This window comes from Nothobranchius furzeri, chromosome 12 (genome assembly GCF_043380555.1).
Source record: "Nothobranchius furzeri strain GRZ-AD chromosome 12, NfurGRZ-RIMD1, whole genome shotgun sequence".
Classification (NCBI taxonomy): Eukaryota; Metazoa; Chordata; class Actinopteri; order Cyprinodontiformes; family Nothobranchiidae; genus Nothobranchius; species Nothobranchius furzeri.
In genome coordinates, this window is record NC_091752.1 from 40,099,683 (window position 1) to 40,122,480 (window position 22,798).

The 22,798-nt window shown below is 41.0% G+C and overlaps 1 protein-coding gene across 1 annotated transcript; it reads left to right on the forward strand.

Moving 5' to 3' along the window:
* The first annotated feature begins 7,292 nt into the window (after positions 1-7,292).
* On the forward strand, positions 7,293-22,796 carry cdc5l (CDC5 cell division cycle 5-like (S. pombe)). The gene is made up of 19 exons (XM_015945047.3): positions 7,293-7,505; positions 10,927-11,030; positions 11,388-11,549; positions 11,658-11,785; positions 11,946-12,045; positions 12,152-12,278; positions 12,385-12,476; positions 12,554-12,698; positions 12,789-12,980; positions 13,158-13,306; positions 18,276-18,441; positions 18,538-18,702; positions 18,778-18,858; positions 18,950-19,201; positions 20,627-20,734; positions 20,826-20,915; positions 20,994-21,125; positions 21,981-22,061; positions 22,477-22,796. Exons 1-19 carry the CDS (start codon positions 7,461-7,463, stop codon positions 22,588-22,590), a joined length of 2,433 nt encoding a protein of 810 aa, XP_015800533.1. The 5' UTR covers positions 7,293-7,460; the 3' UTR covers positions 22,591-22,796.
* Positions 22,797-22,798: the final 2 nt, after the last annotated feature.

A 22,798-nucleotide genomic window follows, 5' to 3' on the forward strand; every position in this document is an offset into this window, starting at 1 on the left:
TAGAAAGCATCCTGCTGCATTCAACATTTATAATGCATTTAGTTTAGATAAATTATCTACATGTTATTACTCTGTAGTAATGCATCGTGTACGTTTAACAAGTTCATTCTGTAGCTTAAAACATACATGAAAATATCTAAAGTTAACATGTATGTCCTGAAAGCTTCTAGAATAAACAAAATTACTTTACCTGAAAACGGTTGTGAACAAACGCTGCTGATGGACGTGAAGCTGCTCTAGCTCCTTGATATTCCTGCTCGAGTTTGGGCAATTGCCCATTTTGTAGATAAAGAAGGACATGTTCTAGAACATCAAGATTTTTGCCAAAAGTTTATTATCCAATGTTCTAAAAAGGGTTATAAAATCCATTCCACTGTCACTTAAAAACATAGTTGTAAATGATATGATATATTCTGACATCTCCCCCAGGTTAAGACAACTATATATAGATGATATTCGATTTTGTGATGTTAAATGCAATAATAAGTTTCTAAGATCTTCATTAAGGAGTCTTTATTCTCCAAATTTACTTAGATGTAATTACATATTAAAAGATTTCCAAAGGGAAGAAATTGAAAAAATAAGAAGTGATCATATCGCCTTCCCTATCCCTCTAAAGGGAAAGAAGTCCAATTTAAATTTTTGAATAAAATTTACCCAACAAATAGACTCCTTGGGGATAGATTCAATATAGAAGCTGGTAATTGTGTATTTTGTGAAACAGAAGAGGAGGACTTACCATCTATTTTTTTTTGTTCATTTTTGGTTCATTTCAAGATCCTGGTTCTGGTCTATAGGGCCTTACATGGACAAGCACCATCTTACATTGGTGATCTTCTTAGTCCCTACACCCCCAGCAGGTCCCTGAGGTCCAGTGATCAAAGCCTACTGGTTGTGCAGCACCAGGCTAAAGACCAAAGGTGACAGATCATTTGCTGCTGTGGCCCCCAGACTCTGGAACTCTCTTCCCCTGAGCCTGAGATCAGTGGACTCAGTGGTCTCCTTTAAAAAGCAGCTGAAGACTCACTTGTTCAAGCTGGCTTTTGTATGACCTTCTTCACCACTCTCTCTTTATTCTGCTCTCCCCACCTATTCCACCTTTCTCAGGATCCACTGATTTCCCTCTTTCCTATTCACTCTCTCTCTCTTAACATTTTTTAATCACAATTGTCTCTTTTTGCTCATTTTAAATATATTTTAAAACATTTTCTAAATGCTTTTTTATATTTTAAAATTTTTTGTTTTTGTGAAGTGCCTTGTGATTTTTATCTTGAGAGGCGCTATAGAATTTATATTTTCTTCTTCTTCTTCTTGTGCAATTTTATACAAATATTTTGGTTGGATTTTCATGCCTGGCTTTGTTCTAGTGGGATTTAAATTACCCCATTTACCTTAAATATGATAACGTTTGGAGTGTTTTTGAAAGAAAAGAATGTTAATTATGGTGTTAATGTGTTATTAATTTTGTGCAAGCAATTTATACATAAACGGTGTTTTTTTTTAAGACCAAACCAACACTAGCTTATTGGAAAAACGACTTATTGGTTAAATCTTTGACTTTAGTTAAAAAGAAAAAGGCAGATTTTTTTATTTCCTTTGTAGAAGATTTTGAGTTAGTAAGTTAATAATCTGTTAATTATGTGACCCCATCTTTAGATTTCTTTTTTCCTATACATGAAAGTCATTAATATGTAAGGAATTATTATTGTCTGAATATGTAATGAAGGGTGCATTTTGTTTGTATGTTATATTTTCTAATAAAAAAAATATAAAATAAAAAATTCCTGCTCCATTTTCGCTAGCTTTAGCATTTTTCCTTAGCGTGTAGCTACCGCCACAGCTGTGACGGGACCTATGGGCCACCGTACAGGTGAAGGCAGTTTTTTTTTTATCATTAAATGCTTATTACAATTTCTCGTGAGACAACAACACATAATGGAAACATACAAGGCATCCTTAGTAACAATAAAAGAAAAACAAATAAGAAACTTTAAAAAGAGGCACTTATATCACAAAGTAAAAACATTGTTACAAGATTAAACATTTTTCTGCAGCATGACAAATGGCTTTTGCAGTTGCATTTGAATTTTTTATACGAGTCAAAGTGGATAAGAACATGTGGAATTCAATTGTGAAACAGTTCATGTTTGGCAGTTGTTTTTTCCATTTGCTTTTGTGGATGTGGTATTTACCCATAATAATAATAATAATGTTAATTAACAATGAATCATTCCCATTTAATTTAGAATTATAAATAAGAATATCTTCATTTGTAAAATGATCAACTTCTCTTATTTTATTTCTTAACCAACAATGGACTTCTTCCCAAAACCTCTTACTTATATGACAGCTGAAAAATAAGTGTTCTGTTCCTTCAGGGCTTTCCTGACAGAATTCACAAGGGTCAACTTCAAAACCAAATCTCTTCCTCAGTGTCTCTGCTGATGGATAGTAGTTATAAAGCATTTTAAATTGCATTTCTTTTACTTTGAGCATTATAGGCCATTTTAGAAATTTTAATTGTTTTTCTTCAATTTTTGGATTTCCTAGTATTTTTTTAATCTTTCTATCATAATCATGATATATATATATTTTTAAAGGCTCCATTTAAAAATTTATTTTCACATGTTCTTTCTGTGATGTTCAATTCTCCTATTCAAGGGCGTCAGTTTTTTTTTTTCAGAATTGCTGGGGACAATAACCATACACTTGAGTGGGGTTTAAAAATTGCTGGGGACAATAAAGTAGGCTAGCACAGGGGTCGGCACCCCGCGGCTCTGGAGCCGCATGCGGCTCTTCCACCCATCTGATGCGGCTCTCTGTGCTTGTAAAATAATGAATGGATATTTAAATAAAAAGCTTTATATTTTACTGCATAAATTTTACATCTGTATGCCAATTCTAAATGTAAAGATTGTCTGCGTAAGCCTGAACAGTTCCAACCCGGTCTTACTGTGAGACCGGGTTGACGTGTCACGCTTGTGCTTGCAGCGTTTTAAAAAGAAACGTATGACAAAAGGGGCACCTGCTCTATAAAACCATCAACAGGGTGAAAAATACCAAAAATTGAAGGCAGAGACAGGCTACACCTTCTGGAACCATTTTATATAATTTGTTTTATTGATTATCGTCTTATGAAAGACAACTTTGACATACACGAGCGACCAGGCGCGTTGCAAGCTTTTCAAAAGTGTGGGGGATGTTGTCTGTGCCTAAAATAAGTTCATATTATTCATCCTGTTAGTTTAATTTCCATAATAGCGGAGCAGGTGTGAATTTTAGACGCGTCACGTGTCACGCATGTCTCCGTTTTAAACATGTTTAAACTGTTCAGAATACAAATCCAGGCTCTGTCTTGTTAGACTGGTGTAACTAAAGTTTGTACTGAATGAAACTTTACATTAAACCATGTTGAAAAGAAAAGGATCCGATTAAATCGTTTCCCCTCATTTACAGTCAGAAGTACAGCGCAGTGCGCATGGCTCTGGGGTTAATCAAGTTTAGTTGTTTCTCTTTGCAACAATCTTCACAAGAAGGCAAATACTGGACACTGTGTTCAGCGCGGCTCGGAGCGCCCACGGTGGACAGTGAGCTGAAGATCTGTAGAGCGCAGTGCAGAACCACGGTGCATGCGGTAAGATTTCCTCCCACTGAAGCGGTCTGGAAACCCGGTCTCTCTGAGGGATGTGTCACTTGGAAAAATGTTCTTTTATGAAATTATGAAACTTTGGCTGAATAGCGCTTGTTTCCGTCTCTAATATGGAGACGCATGACGCATCCAGTCTGAGGCAGAATAGCCTCTTCACCTCAGAAAGCTCCTGTAGAGACATTTGATTACGCACAAAGTTCATGTGGAGCAGAAGCGGTCGGGCCACGGCAGGTGAAACGTTCCTAGCCTACATGAAGTGGAACTGTTTCATTGTAACATTAATATGTTACTGGTCACGCTGGTCTGGTTGGTTAGACCAGTGTTTGAAGTGGAAAGCACACACACACACACACACACACACACACACACACACACACACCAATTAAAATAATGCTGATAGCGTGGACTAGAAGCCAGGTGATGGTTTACGTATTTAAATGATGATCAGGCTGCTGTAAAATGTAATCTCCATCCACATCCAGACACAATTATCCTCTATTCTTTCTCTATTTGCTCTGCTTTTGTCTGGGCTGACGTAGCTGATGGTGCGCGCGGCGCGCCTAACTAGCGGCTGATGCACATTTGACACATTTGGAGAGGTGGGCTGGATGCTGCTTTTACTGGAAGATGGTCCACTTAACGCACGGGTGTAAACTACATATTAATGACAAATGAATGAAAATTAAACTGGGAGTTTTTACTTCATATTTTATAAATAAAAATGACGGGGGAAAACATTTATGACGTCTTTTTAAACGAAAATTTCTGGCGCGACCTGCCTGCTTCACTTAAGACACTGCTTATTAAGGTCCGTCCAGAATTACCGTGGCCCACCCAAAAATGAAAACCTGGCGCCGCGCCTGTTATAAACCTCTGCAAATTATTGTTCTTCACTTTATCAAACTCAGACTTTGTACAGCTAATGTCAAGATGTAAAATTATGAAATCAGTCGAGCTCTTCCGTCCCTCCCTCTCCTGCTCTCTGGAAACCCGACATCGGCTGTCGGGAGGTGAAGAAGGAGATGAGGCAAACAGAGTGAGTGCGACATAGAGAAACCAGACTGGTGTGGAGGTGAGCAAAACAGCTGGAAAAGTGTGGGTGTTGAATCTCCCACGGGTGCGACGCCCATGCGAGCGACCGGTACCGGCTGCTGTCACCTGTTGTGAGCAGCTCTCTGCTGTCTGAGGGTAGGCCCCGCCCACAACGCCGCGGCTGCTGCAGTGTTTTCTTTACTGTGGGAAACGGGTAATAATGGCTCTTTGATGGGAACAGGTTGCCGACCCCTGGTATAAGATCTGAGCTGGTAAAACAAAAATCCTCATCAGCAGGCGTTTTTGAAAGTGGGGGGGACACAGCTGCCAATCACAAATTTTGCCGGGGACATGTCCCCGGCGTCCCCGGTTAAAATGACGCCTATGCTCCTATTAATAAATTAGGAAGTTTTATTTGAACATTAGAGAAGAGAATTGTGTTTTTTATCATTTGTATGAAAGTCACTGGTAGAGCCTTACATACTTTCTTATATTCCTGAAGAGAACATTGAATGTTATTAAATTTGTATTTAAAATTCTGTAGCTTTCACCATCTTTATCCATAATATCGTGTACAAAGATAATTCCTCGATCAAACAACTGTTGGTTAAACAAAGACTTTCTGTTTGAAACAATTACTCGATTATTCCACAAGGTGGCACAATGAGGAGTAAAATTATGGGTAAATACCATCTTCCAATAATGCAATACTTGTTTGTGAAATTCAGATAATTTAAAAGGCAATTTAGTGATTTCAATGTCACATTTCAAAAGAAAGTTTAGCCCCCCAAACTTCTTGAAGACATTTTTTGGAATATGAAACCAAATTGTATCTGTCTTTATTAGAAATTCTTTCAGCCAGTTTGTTTTAAATGTTCCCAGCATTGCTTCAAAATCCAGATTTCATACCTCCATTTTATGTTCTTTGACTAACTGGGATCTTTTTATATAATGGGTTTTATTTCTCCATATAAATTTGTATATAATAGCGTTAATATTTTTCACTGTTTTTGGAGCGATATAAAGGGATTGACATGGATAGATCAATTGGGAAATACCCTCAGACTTGGACAATAAATGTCAACCCAAAATAGAAAGATCTCTGCTAAGCCATTGGTTCAGAGATTTTTGTATTTGATCAGTTTTTTCTTTCATGTTGATTTCTTCTCTTTGTTTTTCGTCTGCAATTATCTTAACTCGTAGATATTTTATTTCTTTTTTAACAGGAATTGACATTATCTCATTATCTGTGCATTCATACAGTGAAAGTAACTCACATTTTTTTGTGTTCAGACGAAGACCTGATGCTTTGGAAAAAATTGAAATAATTTGTAATGCCTTGTTAACCATAGATTTATCCTTTAGAAAAAAAAACTGTGTCATCTGCAAACTGACTTAAACGAAATTCATAATCAAAAAAATTTATACCCTGAACATTTGGATGATGTATTACTAGATATGCTAATAGTTGTGTACATAAGATAAACAGCTTGGGGCTGATTGGACATCCTTGTCTTATTCCACAAGTTATATTTATTCTTTTTGTTAGTCCTGGGTTTAAGGTAACATAACTGATAAAATCAGTATAGAACATTTTTATCACTGAACAAATTTTTTTTTTCCAAAACCGAAATATTCTAGGGTGGAAAATAAAAAAATATGTTCTATAGAATCAAAAGCTTTGAAATAGTCTATAAATAAAATGAGGCTGTCAGTTTCCAAAATAGACCTATAATCCAGCATATCCAGTACTAATCTTACATTATTATGTATGCTTCTTCCTTTTATAAACGCAGACTAATTATCATCTACTATTTCATCAATTACCGTTTCCAGTCTTTCTGCATATAATAGCGCTAATAATTTATAATCATTGCACAACAGAGTAATTGGCCTCCAGTTGTCTAAGTCTGTTGAATCTTTTTTTTGGTTTGGGAAGAAGGGTTATTATTCCAGTTTTCATTGTTGGGGTAAGACATCCTTCATTTATACACTCATTAAATGTACTTAATAACAATTCTTGAACATCTTCCCAAAAAATTTTAAGAAATTCCTAGGTCAATCCATCAATACCGGGCGATTTCCCATTTTTCATTTTTTTTCAGGGAATTTACTACTTCTTTAATATTCAAATCATCCTCCAGATTTTTTCTGTCTTCCTCTCCAATAGATTTAATATTGTTCTTTATCTGAGTGAAGAAGGATTTACATTCCTCTTCACAGAAATTAGAACTATATAGGTCTGAGTAAAAACGTTGAACTTCCTCCTTTATTTGATTTTGGTCTACTATTACAGTGTCATTTTTTCTTAATTTGCATATTTTCTTTTTGTATTGTCTAGACTTTTCTAATCCATAAAAATATGTTGAGTTCTTTTCGCCTTCTTCAATCCACTTAGCCCTGGATCTTACAAAGGCTCCGTCCATTCGCTTTTTCTATATAAATTTCGTCAAGCTGTTTTTGGAGCAAGTTTAGCTCTCTTAGTTCATCCTCCGTGTTATTAATTTTATCACAGAGTAGGATGATTCTTTTTAGCAGTTCTTTTCTTATAACTGCTAAGAACTGCTGAAGGCAGTTTTCTAGTTAAAAAAAAACTTTACAGAAGTACCGGAAGAGGAGGAGACTTCTGACAATATCCGGTTCATGGTAGTTTCCTTCCTCGTACAGCGCATTGCGTCTCCGTTGGTTTTGTTTTATTACAAATTCTCCCGAACATCAATTTTGTGAAGAAGTAGTTTTCATATTCGGTTGAAGAGGGAGACATCAGCAGACCGCAAAGATGCCGCGAATTATGATAAAGGGTGGCGTTTGGCGCAACACTGAGGTACGTGTTTACGGTTAGCACGACGCTAACCCTTAAACAGTAATCCAATGCATCAGTTAGCATGAAGCTAGTTACCCATAACTGGATACAGTTTACATTGCTAGGTTAGTTTATATGTGACTGGGCAGCGACATTAAGCAGTTTATTACGTACCATTAAGCTTGTCTTGTAATTTTCTTAACTAACTGATAACCACGTGATAAGTAAATAATGATCTTGGCTTCGTTTGAAAAAGCACGTTCTCGCGAGAGAAACTTGTAATCATAAAGTAAGTAAAAGTTAAACTGGAAAAAAAAAAAAGACCAGAAACCAAATCTAAAAAATTAAGGTTACATAAAAAATATTTCTTGTCTCTAATAATTTCGATTTTTCAACGGCAGGATAGCTTTACCTAGCGAACCCTAGCTAGCCTAAATTCTTACCTTTATTACTAAATTTAACTCTCATTGTTTTACAAACCGAATCCTTGGCATTGTTGCTGAAGTACTTATAGGGCAGTCACACATTAGTAGTCTGTACACATATGCATACTTTTTGGGAGGGCGCAAGACCAAAAAAACATCTTTTAATAAACAAACCAAGAGAAAACTAAAATTTCTGGTTATGATTACACATTTTATCTGGTGATTTTCAATTTTTTCTCCATCAGTTATTTTATCTATTCAGAATCCGACGTACAAACAGTGATGGACATAAACAAAAAACAAGTGGAAATGATCATATTTGGACAGTCTGACTACCATTCTGGTCTCTCATATTCATTCATCTGCTAGATTGCTGTGTGTCATTTTTTTTCAAACTCCATCTTTAAATCTGACGAACAGGTCGGTCGTCAAGACAACAGTCATCAAACTTGTACTTATTAACAAAGTTAAGTCCTATATATCCCATTTGAGACAGCAGTTCATCCCTTTATCACATCTTCCCTGGAGTTTTCTACATTGCACACACACGTCTCTGTCTGTCTTTGTTCAAATGGCATTAAGTTGTTCTGCATTTGACGGGAAGGAAAACGCATCCCACTTGTACTGGTTTCCATACACTGGATTTCTGTCCAGTTAAGGGGTTCAGTTTAAACTTCTGTCCCATGTTTTATTTTCCTACTCCTTTGTTGTACCACATTACCTCCCAGAGCTTCTCCACCATCTCTCTCCAGCCAGAGCTTTAGCATTCACACATCAGTTACTTTTGGAGCCTCTGAGGTCTAGACTCAGAACTACAGGTTGACCCATATTGTTTTTTTATTGCTGAGACTGATATGAGGCGGTCATGGTCAGCCAATGGCCGATAAGTGCTGCTTATTTTTTGGAGCTGATTTTATGGCCGATATCTTGGTGTTTGGCACCTTCTCTGAATGCTAAATGATCACTAAAAACAACAGTGAACGCACAACATTTCTGAACCTAAACTGTTAACACTGCATTTAACTAACTGTTGAATCTTAATTTTGTGCACAGCTCAGTGTTAAAATCAAACATTTTAACAGGATTAGTGAAAATGCCAATAAACTGACCAAGTACTAAATATACAAAACAGGCAAAAGAGAAATGCAAGTTGATAATGTTTGACAATGTTTTTAAGCAGATGTTTTTCAGGGATGCAAATTTACACATAAATATACACAACTTTAGAATAGGAAGATTAATTCTACTGAATAAATGTATAATGATTTAATAATCGATAACACTGAAAACACCAGCAACATCTAAAGTATATTCAGTCTTTAACTCACTATATCTTGAAGAAAGGAAGAAATCTATCTTCTATAAAGTGCCTCTCAAGAAAAAAGAGGCACTTCACAAAAATTAAAACATAAAAAAGATTATTTTTAAGTACATCTTCATGTAAAATATGAATGAAACTCTTCAGTGCTCTTGACTCAGCAGCATCTTCTCTTTAACCCCAGAGATGAGGAACGCTCAGGTTGTCGTTTTATTTTTTACCTTTGTCCGCTCACCAGCCGCCTGCTGATATAACCGCCATGCTGGATCTGACTTTTAGTGAGCCATCAGACAGGAACTTAACAGGAGAAACAGTTGTTAGTATTTGTGTTGAGCATCAGTCTTCAGTCTGTAGCAGAAAGAGCAGACGGCACCAGCACTGTATATATTAACTCATTCACTGCCAGCTGTTTTCTGATCGGTAAAGCCCTTCGCTGCCAGCGTTTCTCACCGTTTTTACAGTTTTTTTAAGAGTCACAGAACGTTGCGCGCTAGGATGATGACGATGCCAAAACAAAGAGTAGACTCACCTCTTACATCAGGAAGAATCCGCGCGTTGCGAGCATTATCCATTCTTTCATAATCCGTTGATGAATTGTGATTGTGAATTGCGGCAGAAGCTTTTCCGGTTTGCGCCTCACTTTTTTTTACCGCGGCGGCCCAGAAAGATCTAACACATGGGTTTTCTGCTTCCTGATCACGTGACGTATGCGGATGAAAATCGGCTTTAGAGCTGAAATGTTTGTTCTCACGGTGCGGGGGTCTCGTTCCGACGCCCAAACAGTATGCAAATGACTACTTTAGCCGTCATTGGCAGTGAATGAGTTAAATGTATCAAATATTAGAGAAACTATATAAAAACCAGTGCACCCAAACTATTCACTAGTGTTACTGACTGATGTTAGCCTAGGGAACTAGACCAAATTCTTGCTTTGCAAAGTTTGGTCTAGGCACGCTCCATTGGAACCTCCGCAGCTCCTACCAGGACTCTGGCTAGCCAAGCACAGCTCTCTAGAGGGGTTTCAAACGCACAAAGAGCTGTGATTGGTCCATAATGGTGGGCCAATCATAGTGCTCTATCTGCTTAGTGAACAAATCACAGAGCTTTATCCGCTTTGTGGGCCAATCAGGGCACTCGATATGCCTGGTGGGTGGGATGATGCAACAGAGTGAAACAAGAGTATGTCACATTCATTGTCCAGTGGAATGCGGAGATCATTTGAAAGACAACGGTAGAACCCGCCCCACAACCGAGAGCCGTCAATGGAGCATGGCCAGACTAAATAATACATTTATTTAGTCTGGCTTGCCAGGCTAGCTGATGTTAGATTTTACGTGGAAATGAACCATACAGATTAAAAGTAGTCTCTAGTCAGAACACGTCTCTGCTGTTTCTGATCACAGATTACACACTAAGCAGAAAAACACACGAGCTTGCATTTATATAGCGAACATTTTCTGTGTTTTCTTCACTGTGTCATCCAAGTAAAAACTGCAGAAACAGAGGATAATGCTCCGACCCACGTGAGAAAGTCCAGAACTCTGGGGGGTGGGTGCAGGCTAACAGCTGCAGCTCTGAGTCAACTTAATGACTTTAATATGATTATTATGTTTTATGTTAATTATTTGTTAGTTTTAATATATGTAAGTTCTAACTTTGTCTTTCTGCCTGTTTGCTTTTTTTACCCTAATTTTTTCAGGATGAGATCCTCAAGGCAGCGGTGATGAAATATGGGAAGAACCAGTGGTCTCGTATCGCCTCCCTGCTTCACCGCAAATCTGCCAAACAGTGTAAAGCCAGATGGTGAGTTTGTAGCCTTTCTACCGGGACACGACACCGACCATTACAAAGGTTAACTACTTTTTTGGGCTGCATGGTGATGCAGTTGTTAGCACTGTTGCCTCGCAGCAAGAAGGTTGCAGGTTCGAAACTCGGCTGTGACCTTTTTGCGTGGAGTTGCATGTTCTCATCATGCATGCGTGGGTTTCCTCCGGGTACTCCGGTTCCCCCACACATCACAACATGCCCTATAGGTTATACGTTGTACGTCGTTTTGGATAAAGGCGTCTGCCAAATAAGTAAACATAAACATACTTTTCTGTTGTAGGTGTGTTCAGTCCGACTACCTGAATCACTCGTCGACGGTGTTTCTGTTTGCAGGTACGAGTGGTTGGACCCCAGTATCAAAAAAACAGAGTGGTCCAGAGAAGAGGAGGAGAAGTTGCTTCACTTGGCCAAGCTGATGCCGACTCAGTGGAGGACCATTGCTCCCATCATTGGGCGCACTGCTGCCCAGTGTCTAGAGCACTATGAATACCTGCTGTACAGTTTCAATTTTTACACTCATTTGCTCTTTGCTACCAGAGAGGAACTTTGCATTTATGGCAATTTACAGGTCAGGGTGACAGATGTGCTTTTGTCTTCATTTAGAGATAAAGCAGCACAGAGAGACAACGAGGAAGAGGTGGGAGATGATCCCAGGAAGCTGAAACCAGGAGAGATCGACCCAAACCCTGAGACTAAACCTGCCAGACCTGACCCCGTGGACATGGATGAAGGTGAAATCACACACTTCATTCTTTCACAAGCACAAAATAAGTTTTTGTTCTGCAGCATTATTCCTCTCATCTCTTTTAGGAACGTTGGTTTCTGTGCTAATAAGTGGGTCCGATTAGCAGCAATAGAAACATACACACGACTGTGTTTTTGTCTTTGTAGATGAGCTGGAGATGTTGTCAGAAGCCAGAGCTCGTCTGGCCAACACGCAGGGCAAAAAAGCCAAGAGGAAGGCCAGAGAGAAACAGCTGGAGGAAGCCAGGTATGGCCAATTCCATCCATTAACATCCATTCAGGGGTAGCCCTGAAATCCATCAGTGCATAACAAACAAATATTTGTCCTTTGTTTTACTCTCATTCTGCTGCAGGCGCCTGGCTGCTCTGCAGAAACGCAGAGAGCTGAGAGCAGCAGGAATCCACGTTCAGAAGAAGAGAAAGAAGAAGAGAGGAGTGGACTACAATGCTGAAATCCCCTTTGAAAAGAAACCTGCACCAGTAACTATTGATGCTAATATTTATTCATTCATTATTTAAGCTACAGCCCAGTGTCACCAACGTCAGACTGTGAGTTGGATTGTAAATTATTTTTGTTTCCTGTTAGGGTTTCTATGACACCAGCATGGAGCAGTACGATGCCCTGGAGCCACACTTTAAACGACTCAGGCAGCAGCACTTGGACGGGGAGCTACGCAAGTCAGTAACAACACACACTCTGCTTTTATGCATCAACTGAATCTGGAGTTCTCACTTAATCAGTTGTTTACATGTAGCGAGTCTGAGGAGAGGGACCGAAAGAAAGATAAACAGAAGATGAAGAAGAAGAAAGAGAGCGATCTGCCATCAGCTATCCTGCAGACTAGCGGAGTGGCAGAGTTCACCAAGAAGCGCTCCAAACTGGTGTTACCCGCCCCACAGGTATGCTCCAGGATCACAGCAGTGTCTGAGCTCGGATGCATCTGGTCCTAACAGATCAGCGATGTTTGTCTGTCCTTCCTCTGGTTTCAGATCAGTGATGCGGAGTTAGAGGAGGTCGTGAAACTGGGAGTGGCAAGTGAGGTCGCCCGCCAGGCTGCTGAGGAAAGCGAAGGTGGGAACTCTGCTTCCTCCACCCTCCTGTCTGAGTACAGCATCACCAACAACATGACAACTGGACTACGAACCCCACGCACCCCTGCTGCACAGGACAGGATCCTGCAGGTTGACCACAAACACAATGACTTTCTCACTTCATCTAAGTTTTCTGGTATTTTGTACAAATCAGTTGTTTTGTGGTCTTTATTTACTTGTATTTTTTATTTTCTCTCATTTAAATTAACCAAGCAGAAGCTTTCTTCTCTGTTTATATTCATGTGTTTTTGTGCTTCTGTTCTGTAGGAAGCCCAGAACCTGATGGCTCTGACCAACATAGACACGCCGCTGAAGGGGGGTCTCAACACCCCGCTGCACGAGAGTGACTTCAGCGGCGTGACGCCTCAGAGGCAGCAGGTCCAAACACCAAACACTGTTCTCAGTACACCGTTCAGGTATGATCTCACTCTCCTGTCTTGTTATGGTGCATCAAAGCTTTTAACTTTAGTTACAGAAAAATGTGTTCATTAAAACTATTCTTCCAGCTTTGCCAAAACAACAAAGCTTGTGTTTTGTAAACATCAGCTGATTCATAAATCTTTTGCTCGTGTAATTAAACCAGAAAGGCTTAAGTAGCCTGTTTTAATGTTGCTTTAGCTTCTGGTGCAGCAGACTGGTTATAACCCCTCTTGGTTCAAATTGAGTTTCTGTTGGAAATAGGGCTGCAACAAACGATTATTTGGATAATCGATTAATCGGATGGGGTCTCGACACGATTAATCGATTAATCGGATTACATGGGGAAATTTTTAAAAACTGCTAGGGAAATGTTATTTCTCTCCTTCCTTCACTTTATTTAACACAACATTATTAGAAAACAGTTCAGTAGCAGAAAAACAACATGCCATCACCTAAATTGTCTTATAAGGTGTATAGACAGAGACCCTAAGCTACATCTATCTGTGACCTAAAATGCTTGGTCCAAGTTAAACAGCTTAAGGGCAATTCTCATCTGTTTTGTTTGATCTCATCTGTTAACATTTATTTTAAATGTAATTAAACATAGGCTGTGAATTAATCAAAATTGATCACTATTTCCAAAACTGACTGAAAAAATACCAAATAAAACAAAAGTAAATGAATGCCATCCTCCTTGCGATGATGCCCTGGGCAACTGCCATAAAGTCACATCAAGAAATGCTGCTGATCATTCCAATGATCCCAAATAGACTCACATTAGGCCACATGAAAGCAACTGAACCCAAAAATATATTAACCAGTATATAACTGCACTCTCACACAACACGCCTGCAGCAACAGTTAGGACTCCTCCCTCCCTTTTAAAAGCATTTTTGCTTCCGAGGACATTGTGGTTGTAAAACCACATGTTAGTAGTCTGGCCCCGGTGTGATCAACCAGTTTCTGCGGGAATGTGACGGCGGAACCAGGGCCAGATTAACACTTTGTTGTACCCTGGGCAACAATATTCAAGGGCTCCATCATCACGACCCGAGGATCACCATAATGTGGTCACATACAGAATATTTTACTGTAATATGCAGTAAATATACTCAATTCTTGAATGCTTGACAACACGTAACCCACCCAGAGTAACCTTTGACCCACCTCGTGTGGACTGACCAATGAGGAGAGGGTCTTAACTTGAGGCCCTCTCTTCATTGGTCAGTCTGCATGAGACTGACTCTCAACTGACGTTCAGTCATAGGCAGCGAAGCGTCTCTGTGCAGTGCAAAAGCCCGGGTGGACAGTTTGTTTAATGTAGGGTGACCATATTTCCATTTCCAAACAAGAGGACAGGGATCTGTGCCTATGACGTCACACTATGGCAACGTCACACAAACCATGTTGGGACCCATTTTTTGTAAGAACTAAATTAATATCAGATTCTGCCAATTAAAGGGCTCTAAAACTATTCATATGTAAATATTTTGCATATTTAATGCAAAATCTAATTTTTCTGCTTTAGTGCTGCAACAAGGTTTTATTAATAATAAATTATACCTTTTGTTTTACTACAGCATCGGTAAGCTTCCTGTGCACAGATTATTAAGGATGCTTGTTTCAGCTGTGAGATTAGACGATAGGATCAATGAAAAAATAAGTTGTCACAAACTCCATGGAAACTTTCAGAGAATCCACAAATAGTGGCTTTCAAATGGTTTTGTTACTTTTTGCAAGTTTTTAAAAGCAGCAGATGAGACAGCATGTCTGATAATTTAGTTTTTCATCTGATAATATTAGAACATGTCAGTAATGTCTGAGGGGATTTTATAAACACCGTATAACTAACACTCCTGGAGAGGGCATGAATTACACAGAGGCTTCTGGGGAGCCCAGTTATGGGGGGGGCATTTTGCCTTGGCCCCAAAATGTCTTGAAACGGCCCTGGGTGTGTGACTGAGTTTTGAAGGTGATCTGAATTGTATCAGATGTATAAATATTACATGTGTATAACTTATTGTTTTTTACTGGTAAAAACGTGTCGTGGAGATAAATCTACCTACATTTGACTTTTCAACACTTTGTTTTGTTTTCTTGTTTTTATTTAACTATTTTCCTGTCCAGTCTGTCTCTCATCTTCCTGCATCTCCTCATAATTCTCCAGAAAATCTGTTGCCTGGATTCTTACCTTTTCACCTCATCAGTTACTTTTGAGCAGATCAAAGGGATCTCCTGACCGAAAAGCGCAGAGCGCGTTTTCGATACTGCGTGAGGTGAAATCACCACAGCACAGGTGATGAGCTCCACAGTAGCGCGCTTCAGGCACAAATAAGACAGAAAATAGAGAACATGTGCGGACATGAACGATCGTTTGCTAATTATAGTTTTTTGGTTGCGCCACTTTGAGAATGGACCGTGCGCTGGAAGCAGCTGCCTGGATCGCTGCGCGACAATGCGGAACCGGTTCGCAGCAGCGCAAGTCTGCCGGCTCTCCCTCGCGCTGATCTGCCGGTACCGGCTCTCCCTCACGCTGATCTGCCGGCTCTCCCTCACACTGATCTGCCGGCTCTCCCTCGCGCTGATCTGCGGCTCTCCCTCGCGCTGATCTGCGGCTCTACCTCGCGCTGATCTGACTTGCTCTGGTCTGCGCGCAACGGCGGGCGGGAAAGGGGGGGGGGGGGGGGGGGGGCTTTTGGAAGAGTTGTGCGACACAACGAATCGATGACGCAATTCGTTGCCAACGCTTTTAGTAATTGATTTTCATCGAATTTATCGATTCGTTGTTGCAGCCCTAGTTGGAAACATTTTTCAGTTGTTTTTTTTAACTCATTCACTGCATGTTTTTACTGTTTGGGCGTCGGAACGAGCCCTCACACCGTGAGAACAAACATCTCCGCTCTAAAGCACACGTCACATGATCAGGAAGCAGAAAAGCCATGTGTTAGGAGATCGTTTTGGGCCGCTGCAGTAAAAAAAAAAAGTGAGGCGCGAATCAGAAAAGCTTCTGCCGATCACAATTCAACAACGGATTATGAAAGAACGCATAAAGCTCAAAATGTGCAGATTCTTCCTGATGTAAGAGGTGAGTCTCCGCTTTGTTTTGGTTGTTTTGGCGTCAACATCATCCTGGCGCGCAACGTTCTGTGACTCTTAAAACAACAGTAAAAACGGTGAGAAACGCTGGCAGTGAATGAGTTAAAGGTGCCGTATGCTAGCCTGGCCTGCCAGACTCCTCTGTTTAATTCTGCACAGAGAAAGAGTCTGGTAACTCTCCTATTCAAATAACCCCACCCATGAGAATTGTAACCGCTGAGTAGCGTACGTCACACACCATAACGCCGAGTTTGTCATAAACATCGCGAATGAAGCGGAGTTCGCTGCGGCTCTTTCCTCTGCTCTAAATGACTTGGACACATCTTTAAAACAACAAGTAGAAGCGCTAAAAGCCGCGTTTCTAAAGAAAGATGTTTGTGCTGTCATCAGACACGATTTTTGACTACAGCTTAAAAAACTACAGCTGGCGGCTTGGGAAGAAATTATGACACGTCTCTAAATAAAGTAAAATTTTCCAGTGCAGAGTGGAGACAACCCATAGAAGCACTGATTTGATCTCATTTCAGAGAAAAATAGAACAGGTTAGATGCACCTAATAAATAAAATTACTAACAAACTCAGGAATCTGTTTCTTTGCTTCACTGTTCTGGTGCTGAGAATATCACTAATGCGGATCAAAGGAGATACACAGATGAATGCACCTCTTATTTATTATTTGGAAACTACATTTACTGCAGCTGGCAGAGGCAGAGATTTTTTCTATTGATACACGGAATTTACAGAATCATTTTAAATGTTAATAGGGGAAGACTGCAGGAGGGAGCGGTAAAATACAGGGGGTCCCCAGCAAAAACAAGAAACTTTACGAGTCTGATGAAACCCGCTGGTTTTCCATCAGGCAGTCACGGGGCAGCTCCAATGACCCAGTGGCTGTGCTGGGTCAATGTTATCGACACCGGCTCGGCAGAGGGTGAACGAGTCGAGGCAACGTCATGCTCTGTTTAAGAAGAGGTGTTATTTTCCCGCTTCAGAAGAAGCGTCCAACGTGTTTTTACGCTTTCTCCGAGACATGTCACATCGCTAAGCGCCGCGCGCTAACGCGTCAATAGTGCAGCGTAGCCTGCTGGAGGTTTTAAGAGTTCAGATGAAAACACCCGACCTCTCAGGCTGCTCACGCATCGATCTTAAGTTGTCGCTGTTGCGCTCACGCCGTAATACAGTATTAGATGCAGTTAAAGTCAGACATGAAAAAATAAATAAATTTTACATGAATAAGTGATGCTTAGCCTGGTGGGGGGAGAATCTGGCCTAATAAGCACTGGAGGAAACCCTGTCAAGATCGTCAACACTCGTTTATCTTAATGCTATTGAAACATGTAAACCAAAAGGCATTATATCCACTGCTACCTTTCTAATTTTAAACTCAGTAACTTATGCTGTAATTTCACCTTGCCCTGCCCGCTCCCCCTTGCCGCCCGCTGGCTGTGATCACAAGTGACAACATAGTAGTTCCCGCTGTTTCTGTGGGAAACAGCGCAAAAAAAAAAAAACTTGGGATCTTGTAGGCGTGGTGGTGGGATTTCAGCCGTGGCGGGCCGCCACAGCTACGCCTATGTAAGGGAAACCCTGGATGTAACTACATCAGTGAGGGTGGGGGTGTCGTGTCTCCTGCGAGCTATTACTGCAGCACCGACAATTGTAATATGATGATGGCTGGCAAAAAGCTCCAGAGTTGTTTAAAGTGGTTGCAGTAACTACATTTTACCACAGGATGCCATTTTGACTTCATTTCTACATAATGCACCTTTAAACTAGACTGATCTCACTTTGCTCTTAATGTTTCTGCTGACTTAATTGTCTCAAATCCACTAAAAAGGTCAACATTTATGGTCTTGTGATCTCCTGCAGAACTCCTGGACCCGGTCAGGCCTCAGATGGGATGACGCCTCTAGCTGGGGGTGGGATGACTCCACGTGGTACTCCAGGTTTGACGCCCGGCCGGACGCCGCTGAGAGACAAACTCAACATAAACACCGAGGAGCAACTGGCTGACTCAACATTCACCAAACATCTAGTAAAAACACAAGTCATTTAAGTGTCACATTGAATCAATAAATCCAAAACCAAATATTTAATTATGTTTATAATCACTTCTTCTTTTCTTTAACAGCACAAGGAAAGCCTGCAGCAGCTAAGGCAAGGGCTGATGTCACTTCCTGTCCCTAAGAACGACTTTGAAATTGTTCTTCCTGAAAACGCAGAAAAAGAACTTGAAGAAACGGAGATGGAGACGGGATATATCGAGGACTCTGCAGATGTGGAGGCACGCAAACAGGTAGGCACACATTCATTCTGATGTAGTTTATAATGGCATCAGTGGTGTTTACTGTATTCTCGCGTGCATTTTCAGGCTCAGCGGGATGCAGAACGGGAGAAGGAGCTGAAGCTACGGCACACGGCAGTACAGAGGAGTCTCCCCAGACCTACTGAGGTTCGACCCGAATGCAGAGTGCCCTGTGGCACGTAGCACTAATAAGACCCGACAAGCCTTTATTTACCTCTGCATCATTACATCTCTGCAGGTAAATGAGTCTGTCCTCCGTCCCGCCTCCATGGAGCCACTCTCTGACCTCCAGATCGCAGAGGAGCTCATCAAACAGGAAATGATCACCATGCTGCACCACGACTGCCTCCACCATCCATCAGTCAACATGGCCAATCAGCTGCAGCGTGGTAAAACCAAAGGCCCCACGTCTACGTCCAACAACGCCTCACACATCTCCTACCTGGAAACCCACTCCTACAAGCCAGTCAGCACAGAGGAGATGGAGCAGGTCATACACACCTCTTCTGTTAAACCATTTTCGGCCATCTTAGGCAAATCCCTCATCGTGGGCAGAATTGTAACAAAAACGGTGTTGCTGCCCAGTGTGACCGGCTCTGTGACAGCTTTTTGAGCCGTCTCACAACCAAAGACAGCCTCGGACAGTCTACAAGCGATGATGTCATGTGTAGGGTTGGGCGTTGAGCATCTGTTAGAACCGGGACGGTCAGTTTTTCCAGAATCATTCAAACTGCTTTATTTCGATTTCTAGTTTCGATTCCCAGGCTGCTGACTGGAAGAATCTGTGGGCGATCTCTGATCTAATCAACGCCTTTCAAAGCCGATCACACCACCTTTCGCTCCTTCTCTGCAGCCCGCATAGACCTTGAGAACAGCATTGCGTCCCCCCCCCCCCCCTCCCTCACACTGCACAGGCGCACAGTGGCAAAAATGTAAATAGATGGCGCGGAGGAAGCTCGTTAAAATGCGTCAACATGGTGGATATAATACAAGTTTTAAAGAACAAACTGCGGGCGGTGTGAGGTGAGTTCGGCTCACTGCAGAATTAAAAACGCACACGGAGCATCAACAGTCAAATGCAGCCACTCACACTCGTCAGACGGCTGAGCAATAACCTTTAAAATATTTAAAGTCATCATGCTAGAGCAGCCTTTCTCTGTGGTGGATGACTGACGCTGGGTTCTGGCCACCAGGAGTCGATACGGACAATAAATATAATAAAAAATCGTTCCCAGGCTTTGGTTGTGGTCGGAAACAAACACTGGTTGTGCTGCAAGTCTTTTTCTTGAAAACATGTTTTTGTCTGAATGAAGGTGATGTTATTGTTCACAGAATAAAAATTCATGCTAAAGTTTAGATGTTTTTAGATCCTGTCAGAATCGGGAATCGATAGGAACCGGATTCAAAACCGCTCGGATTCAAGCGGTGTCCAATCCTAGTCATGTTGGACAGTAAACAGTGAAAGACAGAAATAATGGCAAAACTTTAGATATTGGAGCAATTTGTGATGGATTGTTACTTCTCTGTAGTTTAGTGAGTTTCGTTATGTGTACAGGATGATGAGAAGGATGGATGTCCAGCAGGAAAAGCAGACTGAGACCAAAGCAAGGGTTTTGAAAACGATACTTCCTCTTTGAGGAAGATGAGCTGGGTCGTGAGACTAAGAAGTAACAGTGGCGCTTTTTTCAGCTTTGTTTTGGTTAGCTGTCTGCTTTTAGCGACGTGTGTCCTGCTTGGAGCAAGATGTTGTCCCATCTGGATCACTGAAATCTTGTACTGCACAGTGTGCCACCTCTCTGGAGTTCTTAGTGTGACATGAGCGATCCTGAGCGACGGCTGAAAAACAGCGTGGTCCGGCTTTAAACAGAGTTGTACCTCCTGTTTGGTTGTAATTATTCTATCATCTGTTGAACAGGCAACGGCCATCCTGGCAGCGGAAATGGACGTGGTGAAAGCAGGAATGGGTCATGGTGATCTCAGCTTGGAGGCCTACACTCAGGTGTGGGAGGAGTGCTATGGGCAGGTGAGCATCCTCACAGTGAACAAAAGGAGATGAACAAATGAAACCAATCTGGGGTTACTGCCATCAAGCTGAAGATGCTGTTGTTGTGCAGGTGTTGTACCTACCTGGTCAGAGCAGGTACACCAGAGCCAACCTGGCTTCAAAGAAAGATCGAATTGAAAGTCTGGAGAAAAAACTAGAGGTGAAAAAGTTAAAATGTAATTATTAAAAAGCTGAGTGAGTCCCAGCCCTTTGACCCCGGCTCCGTTGCCCTTTGCAGGTGAACCGTGGTCACATGACAGCTGAAGCTCGGCGAGCGGCTAAACTAGAGAAGAAACTGAAGATCCTGCTGGGAGGTTTTCAGTCCAGAGCCCTGGGCCTCCTGAAGCAGCACAATGAGCTTTACGAACAGGTAATGAGCAGATTTGTGTCAGCATGGAAGGAAGATGCTCCTTTAGAGTCAATAGTACACATCTGAGGGTAAATGGATCGCCATGTTTATCATTTAATGCCAAACAAAATTATCTTAATGTGTACAAACCAGAGTTCCATGTTTCTGCTCTTAAAGAGCAAGTCACCCCCTACCAGAGTCAAACTCCACTCCCATTTCCTGTTTGAAAAATGCGACACAAGGAGGCATTGCTGGTGAACCAAGAGGGCGAAGCCACACACACGTCTGTCTTTCTATCATAGTGAGGACCCTCCATTGACTTCCATTCATTTTTGTGATTTCACTATGCCTAACCCATACCCCAACCCTAACCATAACCAATGCTAATCTATTCTTAACCTTAACTAAAACTTAATTCACACCAAACCTCTAACTGGTATAGTAAGCTTCTAAAAAAAAAAGTGAGAACCAATTAAATGTCCTCACTTTGTAGGTAAAATGGTCCTCAGTATGTAGTATGTACAAGAACACACACACACACCGTGACATCATAATGTACCAGCTTACATCATAGGGTACCTCTTAGTGCATAGGGACAACGGATTTAAATTCAAATGCTGTGCAGAGTTTTTACCTGAAGAGGGACACTGACGGTTTTAGGCAGAATATTTAAATTTGAACTAAGATGCACTAAAGTGCCAAATTACTGACTACACATGTCTACAGCACCATTAGACGCTCGTAGTTTATCAGCAAAAACAGTTGTTGTTGTAAAAGTAAACTAACAGCTGGTTTAGCTTTTAAATACAGGTTCACTGTTAGTTTCGACTGTAAATTTATTCTATTTTGACATGTTGTGCTTGTTTTGTCCACCAGGTGGAGCAGGCAGCCACGGAGCTCCAGACCTTCAGTCAACTGAAAAAACAAGAGGACCTCGCCATTCCCAGGAGACAGGAGGTGACCCTCACACACACGCACACACACACACCTGCTCATTCCGAGCGTTAGGCTGGATTTACGTTCACAATCTTATTTAAGTAAGATTTTAACTTTCTCAGTTTTCAAATGACTCAAATATAAAATGATAAAAGCCATTAATATGTATTCCAGCCATGCTCTGGTCATGTTCCAAGGCCTTTATATATAAATAGAAAAAAAGGCTCCAGTTTTATTTTCATTGCTGTTATGATCTGATTGGCTCAGTGACGAGGTTGCCATTTTTTGATAAACTATGTAATTATTTAAAAACAAACAACTGATCAGAACTGTTTGCCCAGAAACATATTTTCTAGAAGGAAATCCTTTTACTTGGTGACAAACCAAAGTTTTACCACCAAGTAAAGCTTTTTGTTTGACCTTCTGGTGTTTTTAGGCTTTGCGGGAAGATGTGGAGAGGCAGATGGAGAGAGAGCGAGAACTCCAGCAGCGATACGGAGAGCTCCTGATGGAGAGGGAGTCGCTGCTCAACAGTACGCAGAAATTCTGAGTAACGCATCGATAGATTCATTAATTCATGACTCAAAACAATGCTTCCTCTTAAACCTGCTGTAACCATCTGACTGTATCCCAGTGGAAATCCTTGCCTCTGTGTGCTAATTTTGCCGTGATGTGTCAGCAGCTGAGATTTGAGCGTGTTCAGTAGTCCTTGCTTCTGTACTAGTGACCAATAAAGTTTTTCAACAATAAAACCAACA

Excerpts from the sequence above, each read along its gene's own strand:
- cdc5l (XM_015945047.3), top strand. The coding sequence starts at position 7,461 with ATGCCGCGAATTATGATAAAGGGTGGCGTTTGGCGCAACACTGAG. Across the intron at positions 12,699-12,788 it reads TGGTGTTACCCGCCCCACAG|ATCAGTGATGCGGAGTTAGA; the intron begins GTATGCTCCAGG and ends CTCTGGTTTCAG. Across the intron at positions 18,442-18,537 it reads CAACATTCACCAAACATCTA|CACAAGGAAAGCCTGCAGCA; the intron begins GTAAAAACACAA and ends TTTCTTTAACAG.